Source organism: Hibiscus syriacus, unplaced genomic scaffold (assembly GCF_006381635.1).
Source record: "Hibiscus syriacus cultivar Baekdansim isolate YM2019G1 unplaced genomic scaffold, ASM638163v2 tig00111540_pilon, whole genome shotgun sequence".
In the NCBI taxonomy this organism is placed as follows: domain Eukaryota; kingdom Viridiplantae; phylum Streptophyta; class Magnoliopsida; order Malvales; family Malvaceae; genus Hibiscus; species Hibiscus syriacus.
This window is the reverse complement of record NW_024063114.1, coordinates 811,194-824,258: the sequence shown is the minus strand read 5'-3', so window position 1 is coordinate 824,258 and position 13,065 is coordinate 811,194. Positions and strand designations below refer to the sequence as shown.

At 37.5% G+C, this 13,065-nt stretch overlaps 1 protein-coding gene and 1 pseudogene across 1 annotated transcript; both read left to right on the top strand.

Annotated features, from left to right (window-relative positions):
* The first annotated feature begins 14 nt into the window (after positions 1-14).
* LOC120164521 lies at positions 15-2,183 on the top strand. Its single transcript, XM_039174231.1, has 2 exons — positions 15-224; positions 1,716-2,183. Exons 1-2 carry the CDS (start codon positions 68-70, stop codon positions 1,997-1,999), a joined length of 441 nt encoding a protein of 146 aa, XP_039030162.1. The 5' UTR covers positions 15-67; the 3' UTR covers positions 2,000-2,183.
* Positions 2,184-4,296: 2,113 nt separating this feature from the next.
* On the top strand, positions 4,297-10,403 carry LOC120164529 (annotated as a pseudogene).
* The last annotated feature ends 2,662 nt before the right edge of the window (positions 10,404-13,065 follow it).

Here is a 13,065-nt window from a genome sequence, read left to right as displayed (position 1 = left end):
TGTTCCTTCTACTTCCTGGTTACATTTTGGTTCTCTCAGCTGAAAGTCTCGGACGAAAACACATGCCATGGAATCAAAGAACGAAAATCTAGTGTTGGGTTTTGTTTTCTTAGCTGTATTTTTAATCTCAGGTGTCAAATCTTGGACTGGTGAGATTCATGGCAGGGTTGTCTGTTATATTTGTGCTGATTCTTTTATTGGTCCTGAAGATCATGTTTTAGAAGGTTCCTTTTCTCTTCAACCCTCTCTGTCTCATTTATAATCGTCAACCATGGTTGTTTATCTAAATTCTGAAGTGGGATTTGTGTTGCAATTATGATTCTTAAGGTGTCGGTGGGATTTCAGTTTCTGTGTAAAGATTAAAGTTTGTCCCTTCTTTGATTAATTATTGCTTATATGCTTATGAACTAGAATGATTTAGTTGAATTTGGACCAAGTCAGATGATGACTGGCCTTATTTATATAACTGCCTTGGTTTGATTCAATTTATGCCAAGATTGAACAAAGAAATAAAACAAAATTACCTTTTCATGGTGTGATCAGTTCGCTGTAATTTATCTTTGTGTAAATTGCTTCTATGATAGGAGCTTGGTCGACAGATTTTCCGGTGAGTAAAGGCTAATATAGTGTTAGAAAGGATCTCTGAGCTGTCTCCTGTTTGTGCAACGAATTCGGTTAATATGTTTAAAAGGCCGAATTGTTCGATATGTTGATGATCATTGTTCACGATTTGTTCATCTCACTGTGATGGCTGTTAGCTTTCTTCTTGCTTTGTTGTTTAATTTACTGCAATTTGTGAAGGACAGATCTAGGGTTCCGATATTGTAAATATTGCATTATGACCAACTCATCCTGGTCGAAATAATCGTGCTTGCTCGATAAATTAACTGAGCTCAATATATTGCAAACCACAATTATAGTGTTGGAAGGGGTTTCTGAGCTGACTCTTGTTTGTGTATTCTCTGAAAAGTCTGTGCTAGGAACTTTGTTATTAGCTTAAATGTTAAACCGTGTGATGTTTATGATCTTCGGTTTCAATTTTTTCTCCATCTTTGACCCTAATGACTGTCATGTTAGATTTTTCTCCTACCATGTCACCATGTCACTATACTCATCCCGGTCAAAATGACATCTTTTTCTGCATACTTGGTGAAGCTGGTACATTATCAATCAAAGAATGAAGGTAGCTGAAACTTTCTTGTAGGCCGGAAAGAGTCTCGGGGCATTTTATAAATAAGTCCTTGTTCATTTACATAATCGAGAAAATTATGTCCGGAGTCGATATAACTGGTGAATGGTCATAGTCTAGTGATGGTAGACTGAGGTTTTAGTGCTGTACTCATAGACGAGAGGAAACTTTGTGATCTTGAAGAACCGAAGATGTTCGATATTTTTCCTTAAGCGGTCAGCGGTCACACTAAAATGCAGCATTTTATCCATTGCATTCCGCTTCCACACTTTAACCCTAATTGCCATTGCTGGCGAGGGCTGGATGATGACATCTTTGTTCTATGTTATCATCTTTGAAGTTGTACAATGCCGTTGATGCTTATTCGGTTTGTTCATCTAGTGAATTTCTGACTACTTTAGCCACACAAAATCAGCAGGTTTTCTTTTAGGTCATAACTAAGATTTCCAACAGGGTAGAAACGTCATCAATGAGAACTTGACCAGTTCATCTTATATTTACATGCCGCTAATTCGTTTCGGTGCAGGTGCTGAGGTTGCTGTTCTTTGCATCACAAAATCCGGGGAAGTAGTAAACTATCAGGCTTTTACAAATGCTAAGGGGTTATACACCGTGGCTGAAACGATGCCCGAGAGTGAGCGTTGGGATGCATGCTTGGCCCGACCTATCAGTAGTTTCCATGATCGCTGCAACCGTCTCGGGAACGGAAGCACCGGGATCAAGTTCACCTATAACCGCCCATCGGGTCATTTTCACACTATCCGACCTTTCGTGTATCGACCCTCCACCACCCCGACGTACTGCATTTAAACTGTCGATTGTTTTCTGTGCTTGGGTTGCAGTCATGAATGAGTCACACATTACCATATGAAATTAATGATCTTTAAGGTTGCAATTTAGCCTCCGCTTCTTAGCCCTATCGGCATGTAAATGGATTAAATATCTGTAATTTATTATAATATTTAAATTCGATTGTAGATATTAATTTATAATATATTCGATCTTGAATTATTATTCTTTGCTATATCTAAATGTTTATATTTGATTTTATTCCAAATTTGTGATCAATAATAAAACTTTATATAATTTTGACATACAACAAATTAATAAGCAAATGGATCTCCTCTCTAACTATAATTTAATTATTTAATTAAAATATTATTATAAATATATTATTAAAAAGGCATCCAAGGCCCTTGAACTTTAAAAAAATCAATGTGGTCCTCATCTTTTTTTTTCTATTCAATGTGGCCCTTTGATCGACGTTTTATGTCATTGACCAATTGTTCCGTTAATTCCTGCTGGGTAAATTACATCATTCATCACTTAACTATTTTCTTCACTTCTATTTTTATCGCTAAACTCTAAAAGTTTTCAATTTCGAAAACTCTAAAGACATTATGGACTAAGGCTGTAGTTAACCCATTTTATTTTAAACACAAAACCCATTCATCTCCTCTTGCCCACCACGGCAAAAACGCCTTCGCCAACGCCATTACCGTCCGCCATGGTTAAAAAGGTTAACCATTAACAAATAAAAAAGAAGAAAAATACACACACAAACTACAGCTGCACTTGTATCTGGAGAAGAAAACATTCTGTCTTATTCCAATTGCAAGGATTCTTCAACAGGTAGCAGCCTCTTGCGAGATAAATCGGTAGGGATTGAAGCACAACAGGACGCAATGGCATTTGGAACTCTTGCGGCAGTTACTGATCCCATAATTAATGGTTTTCCCATTGATAATGATGATTTTGTTTTGGATCTCCCCACTGAAGGTTTTGCTTCCATCCCTGAGGCAATCGACGACATTCACCAGGGCAAGGTTTTTCGTTTTCTTGGATGCTTCTTGTTCCCTGGGATGATATTAAAGCTTATATTTTAATTTTCTGCATATTACTCGTTTTCTTGTTCCCTGGGATGGTACTGGTTCTAGATGATGAGGACAGAGAAAATGGAGATCTTATAATGGCGTCGATGAAGGCAGTTTTACCGTGGTGAGGTCAAGAGGAGATGAATGGATTTTGTGTTTAAAATAAAATGGGACAGCCTTAGCCGATAATGTCTTTAGAATTTTCGAAATTAAAAACTTTTAGAGTTTAGTTATAAAAATAGAAGAGAATAAAATAGTTGAGTGATTAATTATGTAATTTACCCAACAGAAATTAATAGAACTATTGATCAATGACAAAAAAAAATATTGGTTGAATGATCATTTTAGATTTTTTTTAAGTTGGAGGACCACATTACTAAAACCATTGATATAATATATAAGTTTTAAGAACTAAAATTATTATTATACTAGTAATATTAGATGTCTATTTTAGTTTTAATGACATAATATTTTTTATAATAATGTTTTTATTAGACGTCGTTAATATTTTTTATTATTTATTTTTATGATCGACGACGATAACAACCTTAGTGTTGGTGTCGATCACCGATGTTAATTTTTTTATTATAGCATATTTTTGTTTTTAATATTTGTCTTTTATGAAACATTTTCTTCTGTCTTTATGACATATTTTTCTCTATCTTTATTGCATGTTTTTGGTCGTTTGGATATTGTTTTTGTCTATATTTTTTTCAATGTTGGATTTGAAATCATCACGACCGATTAAGATTACGTCTTTTGTTATCATATTTATCTTCCTGCTTTAGACCCTCAAATTGAATATGGGTACACGGCTTGCGTTTTTTTTATAGTATTCTCACGTCGTTCGATTCTGATTTGCGATTTGTCGATGGTCTTTCAATAGCTTCATTCCTTTTGTGGTTCGTTTGTAGATGCGATTAGATTTGCTTGTATCTACATTTTGTTCGAGTTTAATTGATTAAGTTTTCTTGTGTTTAGGAAAATATCCTTATTATGTGTTTAATTTATGGTTTATGATTGTAAACCTTCATTGTAATTTATATATTTTATATTTTTAATAAAATTAGCGACTTCCGTCAAAAAAAATATAATAATGATTTAATTGAACGATTAAATTGTATTTTTTAAATGACCTATTTGTAATCAAACTAATAATGTAGGGACTTAAAGATGTATTTTATCCAAAGAGTTAAAGTCAATCCCAAGGATGAATGAAAGACTTTGACTGGTACTGATGGAGGGACCATGCTTACGTGGCGAGACTTGGTTGGAGCATATACGTGTTCCCTACTTTATTCCGTAACTGAAAATAGTCCCAAACAAAAACGAATTTTGATGATCCAGAAACAGAACGAAGCGAGGGAGAGAAATTCCAAGCTTTTTCTGTTTCCCTTTTTCCTCCAGATTTGTTGATTTGTTTCTTTCCCTTTTCCTGGAAGATGATAGAATGGATAAAGCAGCTCAAAACGGCATTTGGTTTGGCGTTTCTGTGGCTTGTTTGTTTGATTTACTACACCCAGGTTCCCCCTTTCTTTCTTCTATTCCCCCCCTCATTTTGTTTGATCCATAGGAATGATAATAAACATGTGAAATTCCATTGCTTTGGATTTCTGTTGATCCCGTATTGGTTTTCATTGAAAGCTAAGATTTTGCATTTATTTATTTGTTTTTTTAGATTGTTGGTGCTAGAACTTTGGATTTGGATACACATAAGAATTTGTAAATGAAAGTTTGGGTTAATATTTTATCCTGTCTTTAAGCAATAATTTTGTTATGTTTGATTGATGTTGAATTTTGATAAATGGGATCTTTGTCAAGTGTCAAACTTCATATTTCATAATTGGGGAGCTTTTGTACTGAAGTTGGGTACACTAGTCTAAATGAATTTTAGTTTAGTGGAAAGATCACCGTTTTTATCTGCTAAAATGAATATTAGGAGTGATTCAAGATCTCCCTGTAGTATCTGTTGCGTAAGCTAACAATCTCTTATTTTTTTGTTTCGAGTGTCGGATAGTTCCCATTTTCTATGCTCTTGCAATTCTTATCTATGCTCCCTTTTGTTCCCTTTTACCTTTCTTTGAGTTTGGATTTAAAGTTAACTTCTTGGTGTATGAGTGCAGGGTTTCAGATCGTTCGTATGGACATCGATTTCTTACCAGCTGAAGGATAAGCTTAAGTTGTCACCTTCGGCTTCCCAATTTGTGTTATCAGTATCGATTTTTCCATGGAGCATAAAGCCTGTATACGGGTGCGCATCAGTGTTTTGCTTAGTGCTCATGTTATCAGTATCAATTGTGGTAGATTTTTTTATTAGGAAAAAAACCATATTGAAGTTCCAAAGAATTTGTATAATACAAATTCAGAACTTTCTGATAAACCAGTCTGCAGTGGCGGATGTTATGATTGATTCAATGATTGCTGAGGCTGTAAGATCCGAGAAGTATGTTCTTCTATCAAATTGGCTTTCCGATGCTTTGTTTGATTGATCCATCTATGTTTTCTGCAACCAATTGATTGCTTGGTTTTCATCTGGTGAATAAATAACTCACAGAGTTGAACTAATTTTGACCAGGGCCTCATTTGCCGGAGACCTGCAGTCATTATCATGGTTGTCGATGGCTTTTGGTGGAGTGTGTGGGAGTTTGCTAGGAGGATATGCATTGAACAACTTAAAGATAAATATTATTTTTCTCCTTTTCTCGGTACTTCCAGCCACACAGTTGTTTTCAAGTGGGTTGGTTAAAGAGTATTCTATGGGCAGTGACGATTTACTCGAATTCTCTAGTTCAAGTGATTCACATCATTTGAATGGGAACGCTAACTATTCAGATGAAGATACTTCTTTGGAAAGGAAATCCTATGTTAGTTCCAGAAAAAGAAAGAACAAAAAGAAAAGTAAGAAGACGCAACTTATGCGCAGAAAAGCACAGATCCAGAGTCCGGGGACGGACAAGTCCCTACCATTGCTATGGTTCCAGTCTCTGAAAGATGCGACTTACAGTTTGTGTCGTGCTTTTAAACAGCCAATCATTTTAAGGTAAATATTAACTTACTTTCTGGTACCAAAGATTAAACATAGTGTTATGAAATGCTTTGCATTTCGGAGGCAACTACTTGAAATGATCACCCAAAAAACGGCTGATGGTATAGAATAGTCTTGCTTGATTTTTACGTTATCCTGGTTGACACTGTTTCGAGTTCTACTTCATAGATGCTTTTTCCCTTCAAATTAAGTTTCCTTTTGGTTCAATTTGCCCCTTGGAACTCCAGACCCATGGCTTGGTTTTTCCTAGCACACGTCACTGTTCCAAACCTTTCAACGATCATGTTCTACTACCGAGTTCTTGAAGATGGAAGCATCATTTTTGGGGACTGTACGTGTTATTGGATGGTTAGTGTTGACGAAAACGGGTAAAGAAAACAAAAGAACACGAGAATTTTACGAGGTTCGGCAATGTGGCATATGCGCATTGCTCATCTTAGTGAACGTGGTATGGCAGAATTACACAAGAGAAACTTGTTGCATGGTGTCAAAAGCTGTAAGCTCGACTTTTGCAAGTATTGTGTTCTTGGTAAACAGACTAAAGTCCGTTTCAAGACTGCGAAGCACACAACTCAAGGGATTCTTGATTATGTGCATTCTGATGTATGGGGGCCTTCCACGACATCGTCTTTGGGTGGATCTAGGTACTACGTTACTTTTATTGATGATTTTTCACGGAAAGTTTGGGTGTATTTTTTGAAACAGAAATCTGAAGGTTTTGAGAAGTTCAAGCTGTGGAAAGCTGAGGTAGAAAACCAAACATGACGAAAAATCAAGTGTTTGCGGTCTGACAATGGTACGGAGTACACAGATTCACAGTTCCTACAATTCTGTAAGGAGCATGGGATTCAGAGGCATTTTACAGTGCGCAAGACACCACAACAGAATGGTGTTGCGGAACGAATGAACAGGTCGTTGAATGAAAGAGCCAGATGTTTGCGGTTGAATGCGGGGCTTCCCAAACACTTCTGGGCTGAGGCTGTTAACATGGCGTGTTACCTTATCAACAGATCGCCAAGGGCATCGCTGGCTGGGAAAGTTGCAGAAGAGGTATGGACTGGTCATGATGTTAGTTTTGATAACTTACGGATTTTTGGTTGTCCTGCTTATGTGCATGTACCTGCTGATGAGAGATCCAAACTTGATGCAAAATCGAAGGAGTGCATTTTTCTGGGTTACAAGAAAGGTGTCAAATGATTCAAGTTCTGGGATCCAGTTGCGAAGAAAGTTGTGATTAGTAGAGATGTCGTTTTTGATGAACAATCCATGTTGCAGCAGAAGCAAGACACGACAGTGGTGGATTTCGAGCAGTTTCCAGTTGAGAAACCAGAAACTTCTCAACCGACTTCTGGTGGTTCCACTACGGATGATTTGCAGGATTATAGTCTCGCCAGAGACAGGGTGAGACGGACGAATATAAAGCCTCCGAACAGATTGGGTTTTGAAGACTTGGTATCTTTTGCACTTATTGTTAGCAGTGATGATCCAGTTACTTTTCATGATGCCGTTACTAGTCAGGAAAACGACAAGTGGATGGCAGCCATGGTTGAGGAGATGGAGTCTTTGAATCACAATCGCACATGGGAGTTAGTTCCCCTTCCTGAGGGTAAGAAGCCGATTGGTTGCAAATGGGTGTATAAGAAGAAACCAGTAGTAACAGAAAAAGAGGGGGAGAAGTTCAAGGCTCGTTTGGTAGCGAAGGGTTTTTCACAGCAGAAAGGAGTTGATTATGATGAAATATTTTCTCCTGTGGTCAGGCACACTTCAATCCGAGCAGTACTTGCATTGGTGGCTAGTTGGGATTTGCATTTAGAGCAGATGGATGTTAAAACTGCTTTTTTGTATGGTGATTTAGAGGAGCAGATCTACATGCGGCAACCTAAAGGTTTCACTCAACCTGGAAACGAGCATTTAGTTTGCAGATTGAAGAAATCTTTGTACGGGTTGAAACAGTCTCCGAGACAGTGGTATAAACGGTTTGACTCCTATATGATCAAGATTGGCTACAACCGATGTGAGTATGATTGTTGTGTCTATGTTAAGAGCCTTGATGATGGTTCTTTATTTTTCTATTACTGTATGTTGATGATATGCTGATTGCTGCGAAGAACATGGATGATGTTATCGGTTTGAAAACTTTATTGTGTCAGGAATTTGATATGAAAGATTTAGGTGCTGCAAAGAAAATTCTTGGAATGGAAATTTGCAGGGACAGAGACTCAAGGAAACTGCGGCTATCTCAACGGGGTTATGTTGAGAAAATGCTAGAAAGGTTTGCGATGAGCAGCGCGAAACCAGTTAGCACTCCATTGGCGAATCACTTTAAGCTCTCATCAGAACAGTGCCCCAAGACAGATAAGGAGCTGAAGATATGGCAAAGGTTCCGTATTCTAATGCTGTTGGCTGCTTGATGTATGCGATGGTATGTACTCGTCCTGATTTAGCTCATGCTGTTAGTCAAGTTTGTAAGTACATGTCTAAACCTGGTAAGCAACATTGGGAAGCAGTCAAGTGGATCTTTCGGTACTTAAAGGGTACTGTGGGACATAGAATTGTTTTTGGGAGTCAGCGGGATAATCCTTTGGTTGTAGGATATGTGGATTCAGACTATGCAGGTGACTTGGATAATAGAAGATCTACGACAGGGTATGTCTTTACTCTTGGTGGAGGGCCTATTTGTTGGAAGTCTACTGTTCAATCTATTGTGGCTCTATCTACAACTGAAGCTGAGTACATGGCAGCGGCTGAAGCTGCAAAAGAAGCTTTATGGCTTATTGGTTTAGTGAAGGAGTTGGGTGTTCAACAAGGTGGAGTTCAGTTGCTTTGTGATAATCAAAGTGCTATTCACTTGGCTAAGAATCAGGTATATCGTGCTAGAACTAAACATATTGATGTAAGGTTCCACAAGATCAGAGAGTTGGTTGCATCTGGAGAGGTTTTGTTTCAGAAGGTACATACTGATGAGAATGCCGCTGATATGTTCACTAAGCCAGTTACGACAGACAAGTTCAAGCATTGCTTGGACTTGTTGAATGTTTTGAGTTGTTAAAGAATCAAGGTAACCCAACCCACATTGAATTTTCAAGAGGCAGGATATTCGCCAAGGTGGAGATTTGTTAAGTATGGCTCATAAATATACCAGTAAAGAGGACAGGAGATGGAGCGGATTGCCGAGGACGTAAGCACATTGCCGAACCTCATAAAATTCTCGTGTTCTTTTGTTTTCTTTACCCGTTTTCGTGAACAGTTAGGACTCATGCTAGGGACATTTACGTATAATCAGTACTTGAAGAAAATGAAGTTACGAACAATTCTTGCGTAAGTACTTACTAGTTTAGCTTAATTCATTTAGAAAATATTTTTTGTTCTTGAAAATAATGTGATCGAGTTGTATCTCTTATTGCGGAAAATAATGCAGGTTTGCTCATATTGGTTTGGCATTCTTGAATCTCTTTGACGTTATTTTGGTGTCTCGAATTAATGTCCAATTCGGAGTATCAGACAAGACCTTGGTTCTTTGCGGATCTGCACTTTCCGATGCCGTCAACCAATTCAAGTATGTATTTGTGTGTAATTGGATAATTCATCATGATCATTATAGGGGAATGTTACACATGGAATTCTTCATCATGTGTGCAAGCCACATGCCTTGTTTGTTTTCGGTTACGTACGAAGTTTAAACATTCTTTCATCCTCCAATCTTTCTGCGCGAATCTTACGTCAATTACTTCCTGTGATTGCATGCGAATGCAGGTTAATGCCATTCTTGATCTTGTCCGGACAGCTTTGCCCTCCGGGAATCGAAGGAACACTATTTGCACTCTTTATGTCAATAAACAACTTCGGGGCCAGCATAGGATCGTTTGTAGGTGCAGGGTTGGCATCAATCTTGAACATCTCTTCGGGATCTTTCGACAACCTTCTTCTGGGCATCGTTATTCAACTCTTCTGCACTTTCATTCCCGTTACGCTCCTGTTTTTTATACCAAAGGAAGTGACAGGGATAGCACCGTAACTGACCTTAAGATGTTTCAAACGGAAAACAGTAGCTAGCAACCGAGTCTGAGTCGACTAGATCATCCTAACCAGTATAGTCTCTTCATCAACTTAGTTAATACTTAAATACACAGAAATGAATAGCAATTGGTACATTTTGAGTTATGATTCTTGGTTTACATCATATATCATCATTCGGATATTAGATTCAACGAGCATTGTTGTACAAACAGATTTTGGTTGATTGATTACTTACACAATGAATGCAATGATGTTAAGAAATGATAGAGGATCCAACTTTTGCAGAAACACGGTGCATATTCTCATTATCTTGAGAACAAGATCAAGGATTTATTATTATTTTTTTTTAAAGATTCTTATAGCACTGGACTTGTCAGTGCGTATCATATATCAGGATGGCCAAAAAACTAAAAACAGATGAATACATACTCGATCCAATATTAAAGGATTGGATTAGGACTGATCAAGTCCTTTTTAAAGGAGTCGGGACGGAGCATATTTTAAAGTGTATCTTTTTATTCCGTCCCGAGATAATTATAATAATATCCTCTCTATATATATTTAAGGTTTCCTTTTATATAAGATTTTCTTTTATTTTCAGCTTCACGAATCACGCCATTCCTCCCTTGACCTTACAAATTCAAACATTTAACTTTACCTTCCTCTCTCTCTCTCTCTCTCTCTCTCTCTCTCTCTCTCTCTCTCTCTCTCTCTCTCTCTCTCTCTCTCTCTCTCGTTTTTCCAGTTATATTGTCGCTTTTGCTTCTGTAAAGTTGGGACTTTTGTGGTGAATTTCTTCGAATGGGTGTGTAAACGACTAAAGCATCGAAATTTTTCACACCTTTGATTCCAAGATCGAGGAGAAAGATTTGGCCTTCCATCGACGTTTATCAATTTATCTGTGTCGTAACCGTCTTTCGGTTAAGCCCCGGAATTGGGCTTCGACTTGAAATGAGCTGATTAGAGTCGCCACCGACCACTTTAAAACGAATTTAGGTGGGTCGGACACCATCTTACCTGATCTGCGTTGTACCAGAGACGTGTCGGGTTCGGGAGTCGGTTACGGTTAAGGAAGAATTAGCACCCTTGAATCGCCCTTTCGGTACCAATTAATTTATCGGTTGTCTTGATTGCGAAAAATTAAAAATTAAAATTAAAATTTAAATTACTCGATTCGAATTGCTTACCTTTGATCGGTTGAAATTCTTCTAAAAGAAGAAACAAAAATGTTAGAAAAAAACAATAAAAAAATATTAAATGAATCGAAAAAATAATAACAAGTCAAAAGAAAGGGGAAAAAAATTAATAAGTGAAAAATAAATAAGTCAAAGAGGATAGAAAAATATGATAGATAAAATTAAAATTAGTAAAAGGGAAAGAAAGGGTAAAGTTTAAAAGTAATAAATAAAAAAATATGAAGGAAAATATTAATAATAATAACGATAAAATAAAATGAGACTTAGGGGGACCAAAAAAAATAAAAATAAAAAAATAGAATTGACGGGCTAAATTGGTATTAAAATGGACTGCAAAAAAAAAGAGTAAAAAGTTAGGAGTCAATTCACAAATAAAAAAAAAACAGTGACCAAATTAATTGAATTGCAAATTCAGGGTCAAAATTACAAATGGTGACTAGATTGAAATGCGATTCAAACCATTAGGGACGGCGGAGAGAATTTAACAATCCCATAATTGCACAATGGCCCCTCGTAAAACGGCGCCGTTTCATCTGGTGCCAAAACGACACCGTTTTGGTTCTAGTACTTAAATCCAAACGAGGCCCACTTTTCCTTTACTCTCTTCATTTTATTCTTCACTCCAGAAAGAAAAAAAGGAGAGTTCAGAACTCTCTCCCCCTCCCTCGTCGGAGAGAGGAAACGGTGGCGGAGCCGCGACTGCAAGCGGCGGCGCACGGAGACGCCGGTGACCGGAACTAACCCAAACACAACCGATAGCCTCTTCTCGACCCCCGATGTCGAATCTGGCCTCGAAACAGTGAAAAAGACACTAGATCGGAGTAGATCTAGCCTTGAAAGCCTCGATCCTTACCCTTTGGGGCGAGAAATCGTCGCCTTCCTGGTGGTTCTTCGATTTGCCTTGCTTTGCTTTGCCTCGGTTTTTTTACTTGCTTAGATTTTCTGCTGGGGCTTCGGCCTTTGAGTTTATATATTTGATATTTGCTTTGTTTTCTGTCCGATGTTGGGTACTGTTGATCTCTCTGTAGTTGTGGGTTCTCGGTTCGTAGTGTGATGGTTGATGTTTACTGTGTTCGTCGTGGGTCTTGATCCTCGGTTTTTTGGGACTTGATTTGGTTTGCTTGTGGTTTGGTACTGGTTCGATCCTGATGGGTTCTGTGTGTACTGTTGATGATGTATTTTGGACCTCTCCCCCCCCCCGAGAGTACCGTGTGGGTCGTGGGTTTTTATAACCCCCACCGGCCGTTGTGAGTCCCGACGATCTCGGGATCGTGGTTGTTATGGCCGATCATCCCAGGATGGGTCAATCCCGGGGATCTCGGCCGGCCGTTGGCACTGTTGACCGTTTGGCTCCCTGACTGCTCGGTGACTGAAAGCTGGGAACCCTAATCCCTTGTTGGGCTGGTTCAGGCCCAAATTTGGACTGGATTCTTGAACATAGACCCTGGACAGAAAATAAAAATAAATGAGAAATAAATAAATTAAAAATAAAAATAAATAATAACAATATTATATATATAAACGTTTTCAAAAACATATAATATATAAGTTTTTAAAATGTTTTAAAAAAACTTATATATATATTTTCAAAATGATTTTAAAAATATATATATAAATGTTTTCATAACGTTTTCAAAACTATATATTATATATATTTTAAAAGCGTTTTCAAAACTATATATTATATAATTTTCAAAAATGTTTTAAAAACTATATAATATACATATTTTCAAAAAATGTTTT

Excerpts from the sequence above, each read along its gene's own strand:
- LOC120164521 (XM_039174231.1), top strand. The coding sequence starts at position 68 with ATGGAATCAAAGAACGAAAATCTAGTGTTGGGTTTTGTTTTCTTAGCT. Across the intron at positions 225-1,715 it reads TGAAGATCATGTTTTAGAAG|GTGCTGAGGTTGCTGTTCTT; the intron begins GTTCCTTTTCTC and ends GTTTCGGTGCAG.